General features: G+C 37.4%; 1 protein-coding gene across 1 annotated transcript in view; it reads left to right on the forward strand.

The window, feature by feature from the left end:
* The first annotated feature begins 10,223 nt into the window (after nucleotides 1-10,223).
* Nucleotides 10,224-16,003, forward strand: part of LOC145666123 (vacuolar protein sorting-associated protein 45-like) — a 34,215-nt gene continuing 28,435 nt past the window's right edge. Inside the window, exon 1 of the mRNA XM_081733208.1 lies at nucleotides 10,224-10,381. Within this exon, the coding sequence (XP_081589334.1) occupies nucleotides 10,224-10,381 (158 nt within the window). The remainder of the gene's footprint in view (nucleotides 10,382-16,003) is intronic.

The following is a 16,003-nucleotide window of genomic DNA, read 5'->3' on the forward strand; positions in this document are numbered from 1 at the left end:
ATGTCATGATCGGAATTGCGATACTAGATGTAGTAACTATTGAGAAACGTGAATGACGTCACGATCGATTGTTACACATCGTTTTGGTTCGTGATTCATGACATAAGCAGCGTTTTGATTGGATCGTTGTGATGTCATTTTATAAATTTCCTCGTTTCTGATTGGTTGATGATGACATCGTTTTTCACAGCGACCTAAATAAAAATCTAAATTTCATTTTTCAAATCCTACACCGCTCTCAACTGTGAAGTGAAGTAGGTCTACTTTTTAGAAGTGTCTTCATTTAAACTTTTATTGCACCGACTTTTTGTTCATTGAATTTGAGGTAAGTTCAGTGAGATTTTATTTTTCACACAAGATTCGAAAATCATTTTTTATTTCATATTTGTGGGCGGATCACGAATACACTGTTTTACTTTTAGTACGAAATATTTAGGCTATGTGGAATTAGTGGAATGGGAAAGTGGGAGTACCCGAATAAACTCACGAGATCGAATCAGGAATCCCCACACATTAAAACTAAGCACGAGAAATGATATGGTTTGCTTATTTTGGTTTAGCGTCCCTTCAGCTTAATGTTGAATCTGAGCGTCCGTCGGGAATTGAACCATGGCTAAAAATGTGTGCGCTTAGTTTTGAAAAGAATGCATTCAAAATTTCGAAAACTACACCTGAGAATAATATGGTTCGATTCCCTTTGAAAACGTTGTTTTAGTTTAGCGTCCCCTTCAGTTTAACATGGTATTTGAGCAACCGCCCGGGATTGAACCAGGGCCAGAGGTGTGTACGTCAACCATTAGGTTAGTTTTGAAAAGAATGTATGATAACGCATGAAAATATTAAATTTCTGAAAAAGCTTGACAGCACCCCGACGTGGAAAGCAAACCCACCGAGGGTTGAACCAAGGCCTTCCACGTTAGAAGCATCTACGCTAACCACTTATAAAAAGAGTGCATGAATATTTGGTTAAAAGTTTTACGCTATACAGATTTTGCTTTGACAATTACGTATGCGTAACGTTAATGCTTGGTGGTTCTCTTCAACTTGCAAACGCATCATTTTAAAGGTCGTTGTGAGTGGAAAAATGCTTACGCGTACTTTGTCACATCTCAATACTGATGAAACATTCATTCATTTCATGCATTCTTTTTATCACTATAGAATGGTAGGTCAGTTACATGCTGATGCAATGGTCTCGAGTTTGACAGCAATAAAACACTCATTTCAGTAACATAATTATTTTTTTAAAAAAACTTTGATTTCTAGTACGCGTGCTTTAACAGTGAGATTCTGAACGTCACCGCCAGGGAATCAAACTCAGGACCTTTACATGAATTACTTAGTTAAGAATTTATCATAAACGTTATGATTTCCTGTTTATCAGGTGATTAAGATTTTTTCTTTCTTCTTTTCTTTTGTAGTAAATTCACGCTGCTCAATTCCTTTTTTCCACATTACATATTTGTTTTACCGTACCTGTTTGTTTGTTTTCTCCTTTCTTAACCATGGCCGAATCGGGTTTTACTGTTTGTAATGAAATCACTCGTCATTATAGACGATTTAACATTGAGGGCAGAATGCTCGAAATTCAATTTAACGCACCACCCGTAGGAACCGATATTATCCAATACGTACATAATAGTTTCCAAGCAATGCTAGACCATTTATTAGCCAATGTCGACGATGAGGCGATGGTTGGTTTATCGGTAATATCACCACGCAATACCAATAAGCCATTTTGGGTGAGTTTTCGCTAAGCACGAAACCTGACACTGGAAACGATGTGGGCCTCGTTTGAAAGAGTTTTACAAAGTAACAATTCATTTCTCCTGCAAGAACCATTCACCGTTCATTTTCATCGTGTGGATATTCCACGTGGCTACGGCGGCGGTTTGCGGCAAGGAATGCTTCAAAATGAAAAGTTATTACAAAGCAAGCAAGGGATTGTACGCGTAAAAAATCAAGATTCAAGATGTCTTGTGTACGCCCTTGTCATTGCTATTGACATGAAGAAATACAAGAATGTAGATGTGAAACGATATAAGCAGTATAAAGATCAAACTAAATGTGTTGTGGGTCAAGAAGTGAATGCGTTATGTACAAATGCAGGAGTGAATTTGGACCATGGTGCCAGTGTAAATGAAATTCGGTAATTCCAGTCTTATCTGAAAGAATATAAAATTACTGTTTATACTAGTTTCTCAGGCCGTGACATCATGTACGAGGGACGCAACGATAAAAATCGCACTCCCACAAATTTTATTTCTTTCGCTGGACATTTTGATACTATCCAATCTTTAACGGCTTGTTTCACAACCAAGTTCTATTGTGAAACGTGCCATAAAAATACAGTGAACGCAACAGATATGTCAAAAATTGTCCTGTAACATGCTTCAAATGTTATAAAGACCAATATACGACAAGAACCAAACGCTACTATTGTGCAACGACTGTAATCGTCAATTTTATGGCGAAGAATGTTTTATTAATCATCGGAATGCCCCATAGCATCAAGGGGAACCTGTGTCATAAACTAATTTATTCATTATTTTGGCTGTATGCAGTTCAAGCAGTTTAATTCTCTTTTTAATTAAAAGGACTGTCACTTACTAGCAGACGACGTTTCTATGTGTGCGTTCTCTCACACAGGGGAGGCAGGCAGCTGGTTTGACCTTGGCTAGCGTTTCTCCAGCCAATCACGGCTCTGTCCGCTCTTACGTCACTCAACGCGTGAAACCCACGCAAACAGCGAGAGCTGAAGGGATTTGGCGGTAGGCAACTTACTTGGCGCCGAACAGACGAATACATAACAACATATTTTACACTGCTGCAGAATTCCAATATGTAGTCATGTTATTTGCATAGTTGAATCCATGTATATTACACAAGATAAGACGCATCTAGAAATATTATTGTCATAATTACCTTTCCATGATGTAAGACAATGTGAGTATATTTTAACCATTAAAATTTTTTAATCTATTTTTGAGTGTTCGCTACGATTGTGCATGTCATCTCCTCACGCCTCGTGGTAATTCGTTTGAGTGCATGGTGCAGAAATTATTTTCACTTATTGTTTGTGGAGCTTATTATCTTTTCGGAAATATGATGCTGAATTTTTGGTGTTTTTAAAGGTTGTATTTAGAATCTTTGCTTATGTGTAGTTGGCGTTGAAAGGAGATATTATTTATAATAGCTTGTTTCATCGTCAACGGTCGAGCAAACATACTATCTACGACTATCTAATGTAATGTTTGCTCTATTTGGATTATGGCTCTATGGAGTAAACGTTATAAAATGATGCCGGGATAAATGTGTCAAAGCAGGAACCTTTCTTTTTGTATAAATGCTCAGTTTTGTGTCTCCGAGTATAGGCCTAGGTATTCTAAACTAGTCAAACTTGCTGCGCAATATTTGCCGACATCTTAAGGTAACAATCGATGCATGAAATATTTGTGGCGATATCCAGATCCATCCCATTCATTTTAAAGTGCCATAATTTTTAAATTTAAGGAATTATCTTTTTTATTATTAGTAACTTCATATTTTTCGAAATTGTTTGTGTGAGCGAATTTGTTATATTTGCAACATCATGGCTGAGGGTGGTCTTAGAACAGTTCTCTTATCGATGCAGAGAGAACTGAGTGCGTCAATTAACGACATTAAAGAAAGCCAAAATGAATTGAGTGATAATCAAAAACGTGTTAGTGAAAGTGTTGAGACGATAAATGTAAACCAACAGAAAATGAAAGATGATTTGTCAGGTGAAATTAACAATGTGAATGTTACCATGCAGAATGAAATTAAAAATTTGAGTGAGTGTATTAGTGCAGTGCGGCATGAATTGATAGAACGAATTGAAGCAGTGGAATCAAAGTGTTTTAATACGAGTGAAGATATACGTAGAAGCGTACGTGAATTAGCAGAGGCAGTGCATGATGTACGAGGCACAGTTGAAGAAAATACGCGCCTAGTGAACGACCAACAACGTCAGTTAAATGAATGTTACAATAGAGTGGATGATTATGAAAAAAGGTTGCGTTTGGTCGAAAGTCTCGACAAGTCCCGTGAAAGCAGAATTCAGAAGTGCGAGACTAAACAAAGTGAATACGGTATATCAGTGCAGGAATGTATTCAAGTGTGCCACGAGCAGAGTAAATTTAACCAGCAGTGTTTTGAAACGTGTCTTCGCGCCATTGAGTAAAGTGAACAAACCAAGCAAGATGTGTAACGATTATCAGAGCGTGTGCAACGTACGGAATTAGCAAATGAGCACCAAGATACTGGAAGTAATATGTCACAAAGAAACACAGGTTCCGTGCACAGTGTGAAGCGTGAGAGAAAATCGAGCAGTGAGTCTCAAACGGCGTCTGATACACAGGTGGAAAGTGATGTAATAAGGAGAACCGTGTCAAGAATCAAAACCGAAAGAGAGAGTCCGCATATTAAGCGTGCAAGAAACAGTGAAGTGAGTACAAGGCGTTGTTCATTGCGATTAGCAGGCATTAAGCAACTCTCTACATTTTCAGGTGATATGATGAAGGAAAGTGCAAGTGCATTTTTAGAAAATTTTGGTAGAGAAATGTCGTTCGCCGGAGTGCCTCAAAGCGAATATTTGACGATTATGTCGTTGATTCTTAAAGACAGTGCGCTTAAATGGTATGATTTACACGGTAAGGAGTGTCAAACTTTTCAAGAATTTGTGATAGAGTTTCAGAATGCATTTGAGAGTCCCTTAGTGAAAGCCACGCGTCTGCGTAACTTGCGTTCTATTCCGTTTGACCCAAAACGTTATAGTAGTGTTGTTGATTTTGTAACAGAGCGTTTTAATCAAATTCAAGTTCTGGAATAATATGAAAATCCAACCATTACGTTGTCACACATCATCACTCTCCTGCCCAAGCGGTACCAATTAGCTATGATGGGCTTTATGCCTGATAACATAAATCAGTTCCTTGCGAGTGTGCAGTCCATTGAAGGATTGTCGGGAATAACCAATATGTACGACAATCAGCGTAATAAACAGAAACAGCAAGGTGGTGCCGGTGTTAGCGTGAACAATGTGAAAGTATAACACGGTAGTAAAGTGAGCAATGATAATAGTGCGCGCTCGAATTTCAAACAGGTATGGAAAAAGAAATTTCATAGACGTGGACGGCGAGGTAATTTCAACAGGAATAATAATAACTAAAACTGTGGTAATCAGTCGAAAGGTAATGACCGACAAAACACGAGTGCAAATGAAAATCGAAATGAAACGCAAAGTGCAAGGGCAAACGAAAACCAAAGTAGTGAGTCGACTTCCCAAGGTAGTCCGAATCAAAATAATTCATTTCCAACGTTCAATAGAGGTCCTAGTGTAAATAACGGTGACAATCAGCAACGTCAATATACATACCAACAAGGTGGGTTTTACCCTCAGAGTTCCGTGCCTTTAAACTAGTAACGCCCTTCCAGTCGGTCGACGTAAAGGGGAGGGATTTCAGTAATGTAAACAGGATTACTTTTCCACGTATGTCACAACGAGGAAGATTTACAAGCAGAAGATGATATAAGTAATGATAATGAAGAGGAAGTGATCAAATGAGAATTAGGACATAATACAATGAGAGTAAAAATTTTGTTAAACGAACAACCCAAAATTTGTTTATTAGACAGTGGATCAGAATTGTGCTTATTACGGTACAACATATTTCGAGAAGTAACAAAGTGTGTTACAAATGTGCATTTGCAGAAAGGAGAGCATATCGTTTTGTGAGATTTTCTAGGAAGAAAGAAAAAGAGCGTGAAAGGAAAGGTTATTTTACCGGTACGAATTGAAAATGTGGAAGTGCCAGTTGAATTTCTTGTATTACCAGAACTGCACGAAGATGTAATACTCGGTGCAAACTTTCTTGAGAAACTAAACAGTGTCATTGATTTTAAGCGAAGTAACTTGCGTGTTTAATTTCAAGGAATTAGTGGTGAAGTGCCTTTAATACAGAGAAATAGTGAAAATGTATTTGTAGCTAATGTAAGTGAAGTTAAGTGCAAGGTAGCCCCTATTGTTGTGTTGTCCGAGATAAAGGACCTTAATGAGTTTTATGCGAGAACGGTGAATGTTTTCCGCAGTGGGTGCGCCGAGTCTTTAGAGAAAAGTGAAGCTAGTGACTTAGTGGAGGACTTCCCACCGGATCTATATTTCACAGTAGATGAAATAAGAGAAGCAGTTACGCGCGCTACGCTGTTTACTGAGAACGAGAAAGAATTATTTCAGTTGTTATTGAAACATAGAAGTGTTTGCCCGTTTTCCTGGCCTGTGTAATAAATTTCAGTACCGATTAGAAGTAGATACCAATGAACCCATTGTTGCTCGTCCTTACGATGTTCCGCACAAATATAAGGAAGGAGTGCGTGAAGAGATCCGAAAATTGTTAAAGTGGGGTGTAATCCGACCTAGTTCTTCATGTCATCTATTACCGTTGCACGTAGTATTGAAAAAGAGTGGAGCGTTAAGAATAGTAACGGATTGTAGAACATTGAATGTGCACATTAAGAATCCAGCTCTGCGTGTAGAAAAGTTATCCGACCTTTTTGCTAAATTTAGTGGAAAACGTGTGCTAGGTACTCTTGATTTTACTAGTTCGTATCAACAATGTGGAATTACGGAATATTCTATGCCATACTTAGCTTTCTTGTTTGAAGGAACATTATATGAATACACACGCATGGTGTTCGGTGTGAAAAATGGATCGTCTGTATTGCAATTGTGCTTGAATAAAGTGTTCCCTTTACCGCTACAAGAGAAATTAATCAGGTATATGGATGATGTAGCTTTTGGTTGTACAACCGTACCAGAATTCTTACAGCAGTTAGATGAAGTGCTTAGTTTGTTAGGTGATGCGAACATGACGCTAAATTTATCGAAGTGCATTTTTGGTGTAAGCGAAATTAACTATTTAGGCTATTACGTATCTTCAGAAAGCGTACAAAAGAATCCGAAATCGGCTGAAGCAATCGAGAAGTTACCAGTGCCCAAAAATTTAAAAATGTTACGCTCATTTCTTGGTGCTGTTCAGTGGCATTCCCGAACAGTCAAAGGTCACGCTGTTATCGCTAAACCCCTTTATGAACCTTTAAGGAAGGAAAAGAAATGGAAGTGGGAAGAAGAGCACCAAAAGGCATTTGAATTATTAAAGGTTCAATTAGTGAAAGATGTGAAGTTACATCACCCTCAGTTCGATAAGTCGTTTTATCTCGAAAGTGACGCGAGGAAACTCTGGTTGGCTTGTGTGTGTTATCAAATTATAGACGGTGAGAAGTGTGTATTAGAATGTGCAAGCCGTACTCTTAATAAACACGAACAGAATTATGCCATAATTGAGCTTGAGTGTCTTGCGTTCGTGTGGTGTATCCGTAAGTGGCATGTTTGGCTTAAAGGAACGAAAATATACATACGAACAGATCATAAAGGTTTAGTGCAGTTAAAACGCATGCGTAATTGGAATGCAAGACTCATGAGGTGATCTTTAGAACTTCAATCTTACAATTACGAAATAGAATTCATCAAAGGCAAGACTAATATACTAAGTGATTGTTTATCTCGTATGTTACCAACACAGGAAGATTTAATGGTGAACGTGAACCCTATACAGGCTGTTCAATCAGAAGTGTTCGATTTAGATCCGTCTACAATTGGGAAATTACAATGGGAATGTGACGAGTACCGTCCTATTATTAGTTACCTACAAGGTAATATAAATGAAAGTGAAAGCAGTGCTAATAAAAGTTCTTTTCGTAGTAGTGCTCGAAATTGGAAACAAAATTACACTTTGGAAAATGGTATTTTGATGGTGAGAGATTTTTTACTTTCCGGATAGATTAAATTTGTGTGTACCTCCATGTTTAGTGAAAAATATTTTAATTGGCTACCATGATCAGTACGGCCACTTTGGATTCATGGAAGTGTTTAATATCATTACTCGTATGTTTTATTGGAAAACCATGTGTAGTGACATTAAATCGTACATTCTTGATTGTGAGGTCTGCATGAGGACGAAGGTAGATCATCACCCAGTGAAGTGTTTAATGCAATCAGTGCCAACGAAAAACATACGTTATTTGGTTTCAGCAGATTTAGTTGGTTCTCTCCCTCGAGGTAAACATGGCGAAACTTACCTGTTAACAGTGTGTGATGTATATTCGCGTTATTTAGTAGCATATCCACTTCGTCGTGCAACAAGTGCAAGTGTAGCAAAATGTCTTACTGAGTCATACATGCTTCATCTTGGTATTTTCATGAACATCTTGGTAGATAATGGACCACAGTTTATTGGCAAGGAATTCATGAAAGCTATGGAAGCATATAACATCAAAATACATTATACTACGCCTTACCACGCACAAGGAAATGTCATCGAAAGATTTCGTGTTGATTTAGAAAGAATTTTGCGTGTGTTGTGCCGCGATTGTCATTCCTCATGGCCAGAATATATTGTGCAAGCTTGTTTGTTGTTGAATTATACTATTAGTGCCAGTTTGGGAATAGCGCCCGCAGAATTACATCTTAACATCAAGCCAGAAAAATTTACATTGTCACATTTTGGAATTGTGAAAAATAACGAAACAGTCGATGAGCAAGAAGGTATAGATTGGAATGGAAAATTAATCATGGCTGACTTACGGCGAAAGAAAATCATTCAGCAACGAAACAAAAAGTTGAACGTTCATCAGAGAGCTCGAAGAACTTTGTGTGAAGGTGATTTAGTTTTCTTACGTCAGTATAATATTAGTAGCTTAGTAGACAAACGTATAGCCAAGCTGTGTGAAGTGTACCATGGACCTTACTTACTGTGGAAACAAGTTGGTGAAAATTTTTTTGAAGTAGTGGATCCGCAAAGTGGCAAATATATTGGATTTCAGAATATTTCTAGAATGAAGTTGTGGAGGCCAACACCAGCCACTAGGAGGAAGTGGCTAGAAATTCTGAAGAAGCATGTGGATGAAAAACAGTTCAGTGACATTTTAGAGAGAGCCGAAAAGGAAGCCAATGGAGATTACATGAACCAAGAAGAAGAAGAAAGTAAAGATCAATTGTGTAGTGTAAACCTTGAAGATCAAGAAGTGAGAGTACATTCTAGTTTTGTCGACGAAAGTATTTTGTGGTATGTACGACATGGTTATTTAGACGAGCGAAAGTTGTTTAGCTTATTAGAGAAATATTATCATTAGTAATTCGAAGAAGTCAGTTTGAATTTAGAGATATGTTAGGAGATATTAGAGTAATATACACATTTATTAGACTATTCCTTTTGTTGTTACTGGAACAACATTGAAGTTTTACCTTAAAACCCACGACTACATTTCGCCATGAATTTCATGTGCATCATTTTTTTGTCTTCTATAAAAACTCTATGGGATTTCCTTAGTATAACTTATTTTTTTAACCACATCTCTGTGTGTCTTCGTGGTCGTAATTACAGTGGGTAGGTTTGTATGGTTTTTGTGGGTTGGCTCTTCCTTATTTAGTCGTCAGACCATCCCTTAGATGGATACAGTTTGGCATCTGTAGACATCTGACATTGCCTCAATATAATTCTCCATCATTCGAGCTTATATTGGTTTATTTCTCTCTTCATTATAGTATTCACGTAACAGTCATCATTAAGGTTAAATCTATAGGCTTATTATATTATCTCTCTCTCTCTCTCTCTATATATATATATATATTACTCACCATCATGTCCTATATAGGTATATTTCAATATTAATTTATCGTGTACCATGTACTTATTCGATGAAGTTGCACGAAGGCATTGAGGATTGGGACGTGCTTGTCGTGGTTAATACTCATGAAGGGATTTGAAAAAAATGAAAGAAGAAATACTTACTTTTCTTTTCTTAACCCATCCCAAGTCAACTTCCTTTTAACCATAATCATGTTATTTTAACCTTATTATAATAATTACATGTAACATGTAAGGAACATACACTTGATATACATACATGAAGAATACAACACAAAGAAGAACACGCGTAGGTCTAACCATAAGAAGAACACACACCCTATTCACCTCGCCTTAACACGAATGCAGAAGTAGCAGGTGCAGCAGACTTTAAGTCAAAAAAAGGGGGAAGATGCAAATTATACGTTGAATAAGTTTATACGCAATAAGTTACAGTATTCCATGCATCTTCATATTGACGCCGAATTTTGGAAAATAGTCCTACGTGAATAAAGGACTATGGCCTGCAGAGACCGTCTAGAACTTCCACCGATGGACCTAGCCCTATCCAATGGGAAGAAGATAGGAGCAGAAGAGTTAGTCGTCGAGGGTTCATTCAATGGGAAGAGAATGAACGAAGAGGATGGCCTATGGACTGGACATTGTTCTGGAGCATGGTGTGGATTGTGAATAGTGGACAACTTGGACAGTGTGACGTATGCAGATAGTAAAAGTATAAACAGTGTGTTATAATCGAACAGTGAAGTATTATTATTCGAACTGAAAATACATATATATATATATATATATATATATATATATATATATATATATATATATATATATTCATTTCAATATTCATTTTTCTTGTTTTGTTCAATTAATTGCAAAAGCGAAAGTGATTTATAAGTTGAAATTAATTCATTGTTTGAAGTGTTTTCTCATTTTATTCATATTATTAGCAATATTTTAGTATATGTGTTAAATATTTAATTCCTTCAAGTATTAAGTGAACTTACCTTTAAACTATCAAGACTATAATAAATATATATCTATACATTTATTGATATATTACATATTTATGGACTGAATAAACATTTTATATAGTCGTGATTGCAGCAGTAAGTGAAGTGTTTGTGTGAACTATAACTCAACCCATGTGTACGTCAAAATATTATACAGTGTGTCCCGTCATACGTAGACACAAACTATAAGTGTTGCCAGGGTTCTTAGGATAAACGTATCTCATCAGAACTTTACCTATCAGCTGTTCGGGTGCCATTTGTCATAAACTCATTTATTCATTATTTTGGCTGTATGCAGTTCAAGCAGTTTAATTCTCTTTTTAATTAAAAGGACTGTCACTTACTAGCAGACGACGTTTCTATGTGTGCGTTCTCTCACACAGAGGAGGCAGGCAGCTGGTTTGACCTTGGCTAGCGTTTCTCCAGCCAATCACGGCTCTGTCCGCTCTTACGTCACTCAACGCGTGAAACCCACGCAAACAGCGAGAGCTGAAGAGATTTGGCGGTAGGCAACTTACTTGGCGCCGAACAGACGAATACATAACAACATATTTTACACTGCTGCAGAATTCCATTATATAGTCATGTTATTTGCATAGTTGAATCCATGTATATTACACAAGATAAGACGCATCTAGAAATATTATTGTCATAATTACCTTTCCATGATGTAAGACAATGTGAGTATATTTTAACCATTAAAATTTTTTAATCTATTTTTGAGTGTTCGCTACGATTGTGCATGTCATCTCCTCACGCCTCGTGGTAATTCGTTTGAGTGCATGGTGCAGAAATTATTTTCACTTATTGTTTGTGGAGTTTATTATCTTTTCGGAAATATGATGCTGAATTTTTGGTGTTTTTAAAGGTTGTATTTAGAATCTTTGCTTATGTGTAGTTGGCGTTGAAAGGAGATATTATTTATAATAGCTTGTTTCATCGTCAACGGTCGAGCAAACATACTATCTAGACTATCTAATGAAATGTTTGCTCTATTTGGATTATCATGCTATGGAGTAAACATTATACCTATGTAAAATGGTGAAGCAATGTACTAAATGTTACAAAGTATATTATTTTGTGCATACTGGACAACGTATTCATGACTGTAATGAGATCTTTTGTAATGTATGTAAGAAGATTGCTCCAGGATCGCATCAATGTTTCATGTTTTCTGATCGCGAATGCTTGAAACCTGGTGGTCCTTCACTCATGCACGCAAAGAAAGCCTTATTGATTTTCTACGATATAGAATCCATGCAGGACAAGAACATTGACGATAACATGTTTGCACACGTTTCGAATTTATTGGTTGCACAACAAGTATGTTATGCATGTTTTGAAAATGACAATATCCAAAAGTCTTGCAGTACGTGTGGTCAGCGCCAGAATATTTTCCAAGGAGAGGATCCAATTTATAATTTTCATCAGTACTTGCGGAAACGTCGTCCCAACATAAATAGGATTTTCTGTCTCGCTCACAATTCGAAGGGTTACGATCTACATGTTATTTTAAAGACTATGGTAGAGCAATGTCAATGGAGACCTGACGTCATATTAAATGGGACAAAGATACTGAGTTTAACATTAAATAATCTAACGTTCATTGACTCTTTAAACTTCCTGCCTATGGCATTAAGCAAATTGTCGAAAGCGTTCAATTTACCTGCAACCAAAGGATACTTTCCGTATTTCTTCAACACAAAGGAAAATCAAACGTATATTGGACCGCTTCCTGAAACAAAGTATTATGGTGCAAATGAAATGTCCGTTGAAGACAGGAACAAGTTCATGCAGTGGTACAACGACCATCGTAATGACACGTTCCATTTCCAGAAGGAAATTATCAACTATTGCATTCAAGATGTTTTGCATTCAAGATGCAACTATTCTACTGCGGCAAACATGTGTTTCGTTTATGACGCCATTTGAAGACTAAACTAAAGTGAATCTCTTCTCGGAGACGATAACAATTGCAAGTGCTTCTAATTTAGTATTCCGTCGAAATTTCCTCAAGCCTAATACCATTGGAATTCTACCAGCACATGGTTATCGATGAAGAAGTACCCAATCGATCGCTGCAATGCAATGGCTGGCCTACATTTTAAAAACCAAAGGAAAACAAATCTTACATGTGGCTGGACAAAAAGAGGTGTTTATTGCGGGATTCCATGATGATGACTACTACCAAAATCTTGAGACGTTAGAAGAGCACGTCTATGAGCATGCCGGCTGTTTTTATCATGGTTGTAAAGTGCGTATTACTGCATGCCGTAATGAACCCATTTACGGCAATCCGGAAGACACCATGGGATTCCGTTATGAACGGACGCCACGAAAAAAAGACTGCGTGAATTGCGATACATTGTACATGAAATGTGGGAGTGAGAATTTAAACAGTCTTGAAACAAAATCCAGCAACGGCGACATATCTCAAGAATTGCCCATACATGAATCGCAGCCCCTTAAATGAAAGAGATAGCTTTTTTGGAGGCAGGGCCAATTGTGTGAAATTGTACCATCAAGTCGACGAAAAAGCAGGAGAAAAAATAAAATATCTCGATATTGTTTTGCTGTATCCGTTCATCAATAAGTGCGCTAAATACCCTGTAGGACATCCTAGAATTTATCTACAGGGTAATGAGAATATACCACCAATAAATAAAGTCAACGGTCTGATCAAAATGACGATATTACCAAGTCGCCACCTTTATCATGGTCTCCTCCCATATCGATGCAACAAGAAACTACTGTTCCCGCTGTGTGCTGCTTGTGCTGAAGAAATGAACCCAGACCCTACTGCAACGTGTACGCACAACGGTCAGGAGCGACGTCTCACTGGAACATGGGTATCATACGAAATACAAAAGGCAATAGAATTAGGATATCAACCGATGGAAATCTTTGAAATTTGGGAATATGACATTGAACAATATGACCCCATCACGAAAACAAGTGGCTTGTTCACGGAATACATCAACACATTTTTAAAATCGAAAATGAAGCTTCCGGATGGCCAAGTTCATGTGTCACAGAAGAGGACAAAACAAAATTTATATAAACCGTTCTGGAGCTTGAAGATATTGCTTTGGATCCGACCAAAATTTAAAATAATCCTGCACGAAGAAGTTTATCTAAGCTTTGTGTTAACTCTCTATGGGGAAAGCTTTGTCAGCGTTCAAACTTTAGCCAGAGCACAATTATTGATCGGCCGGAAGAAGAATTTTATGAAAAACTCACTTCCCCCGACATTAAACTCCATCAAATTGTACCCATCAATGATACCATGTTGTATGCGTTCTGGGAGTACAATGAACATGCCCATGTTCAAAATCGAAATACCAATTTCGTTTTAGGAGCGTTTACAGCATGTCAGGTATGTCTGAAACTGTACAAGTACCTGGAAATGTTGCAGGAACGTGTTTTATATTTCGACACTGATTCTGTGATATTTACAGAAAAACTGGGGGAACCAACCATTGAACCTTCCGCGTATTTGGGATGTTTATCAGATGAGATGGATTCTTATGGACAACGAGCCTACATCAAGACATTTGTTAGTGTAGGTCCGAAAAATTACAGCTTAGAAATATATAATCCAGACACGAACGTCAGCTGTTATATATGCAAAATTAGAGGATCTACTTTAAACTACAATGCAGGACAGCAATTAAACTTCAACACCCTAAAAGAAATGATTACAAATCAATGCCGTGGACAAGTCACCATTTCCATCTCTCATAAAATATGCAGGACCAAAGATCATTCCATCCTTACTCGCAAAGAAGAAAAAAATACAGCATCCAGTATCAATCAGGATCGAGGTACCAAAGCACTCATCTTACACGTAAAAGGAAACGAATTTCAAAAATTCAGAGTGAGGTATTTACTCACAAATGACTCATAGCGAAATACCATGTAACCTGTTCACGGTGTGGTGGGTCTGAAATCATGTGACGGCTATCAGCCAATCAGAATCGAGGTACCAAAATACTCATCAAAAAGGATACCCATAAAAGGAGACGAATTTCAAATATCCCAGGACCTAAGATCACGTGACCTCTATCAGCCAATCAAAATCAAGGTATCAAAGCACTCATCTTACCCGTAAAAGGGAACGAATTTCAAAAGTCCCAGGGACTAAGATCACGTGACTTCTAGCAGACAATCAGCATCGTGGTACCAAAGCACTCATCTTACCCGTAAAAGGGAAGGAATTTCAAAAATCCAGAGTGAGGGATTTCCCTGCAGGGTAGCTCATGACGTCATATCACGTGACCTGGGGCGTGGCTAAAATTTGACTTTTCCGCGTGGGCGGGGCCTAAATTCACGTGATCTCTATCAGCCAATCAGAATCGAGAAAATTTTGCTAAATCGGTTTGCCATAGAGGGATCACTACTACTGCGTTGAGATATTGGGACGAAACTTGCAGGATTCATAGCTCTCCAACCTACAATAAAAACGGGAAAAAATAACATTTTCCATTTGCGAATACAAAGTTAGGACGGGATGCATGACCTTCAAAAATTGACCAAATGAGGGAAACTTATAAATTTTAATTCGAGTAAGATCCTAAGAACAGAAAATATTTTATTTTTTCTATTCCTACATAAAGGGAGCAGAGGGGGCATATTCCTTTATAAAATCCTATGGTTCGAAAAATTGTCCAAATGAGACAAAACTTAAAATTTTAGTTTGAATAACGTCCTAAAAACAGAAATAGTTTTAAAACTTTTCTATTACTATTTGGAAGGAGCAGAGGGGCCATATTCCTCCATAAAATCCTATGTTTCGGCTCTTGAGTTTATCCAAGAAGGAGTTGAGCGATTGGAACGAAACTTCCGTGATTAATAGCTCTTCCGCTTACAATAAAAACGAGGAAAAAATAAAATATTCCATTTCCACGTATAGAGGAGGGACAGGTGTCTCGATCCTTAAAGTTGTCCAAATGGAAAAAACTTACAAATTTTAATTTAAGTAGTGTCCTGAGAACAGAAAAAACTCTATTCCTTTTGGAGGGAGCAGAGGGGTACAGTCCTCCATCTAACAATATAGTTCGGTTCCAAAACACAAGAGCCGAACCATAGAATTTTAGGGGAATATGCACCACTCTGCTCCCCCCAAATAAGAATATAAAATATTAAAAATTATTTATGTTTTCAGGACGTTGTCAAGATTAAAATTTGTAAGTTCTATTCTATTTGAACAATTTTTTAGTAATGTGGAAAAGAAAAATGTTATTTTTCCGCATGTAGGCTGAAGAGCAATGAATC

Source organism: Thermobia domestica, chromosome 12 (assembly GCF_964235325.1).
Source record: "Thermobia domestica chromosome 12, izTheDome1.hap1.1, whole genome shotgun sequence".
Taxonomy (NCBI): Eukaryota; Metazoa; Arthropoda; class Insecta; order Zygentoma; family Lepismatidae; genus Thermobia; species Thermobia domestica.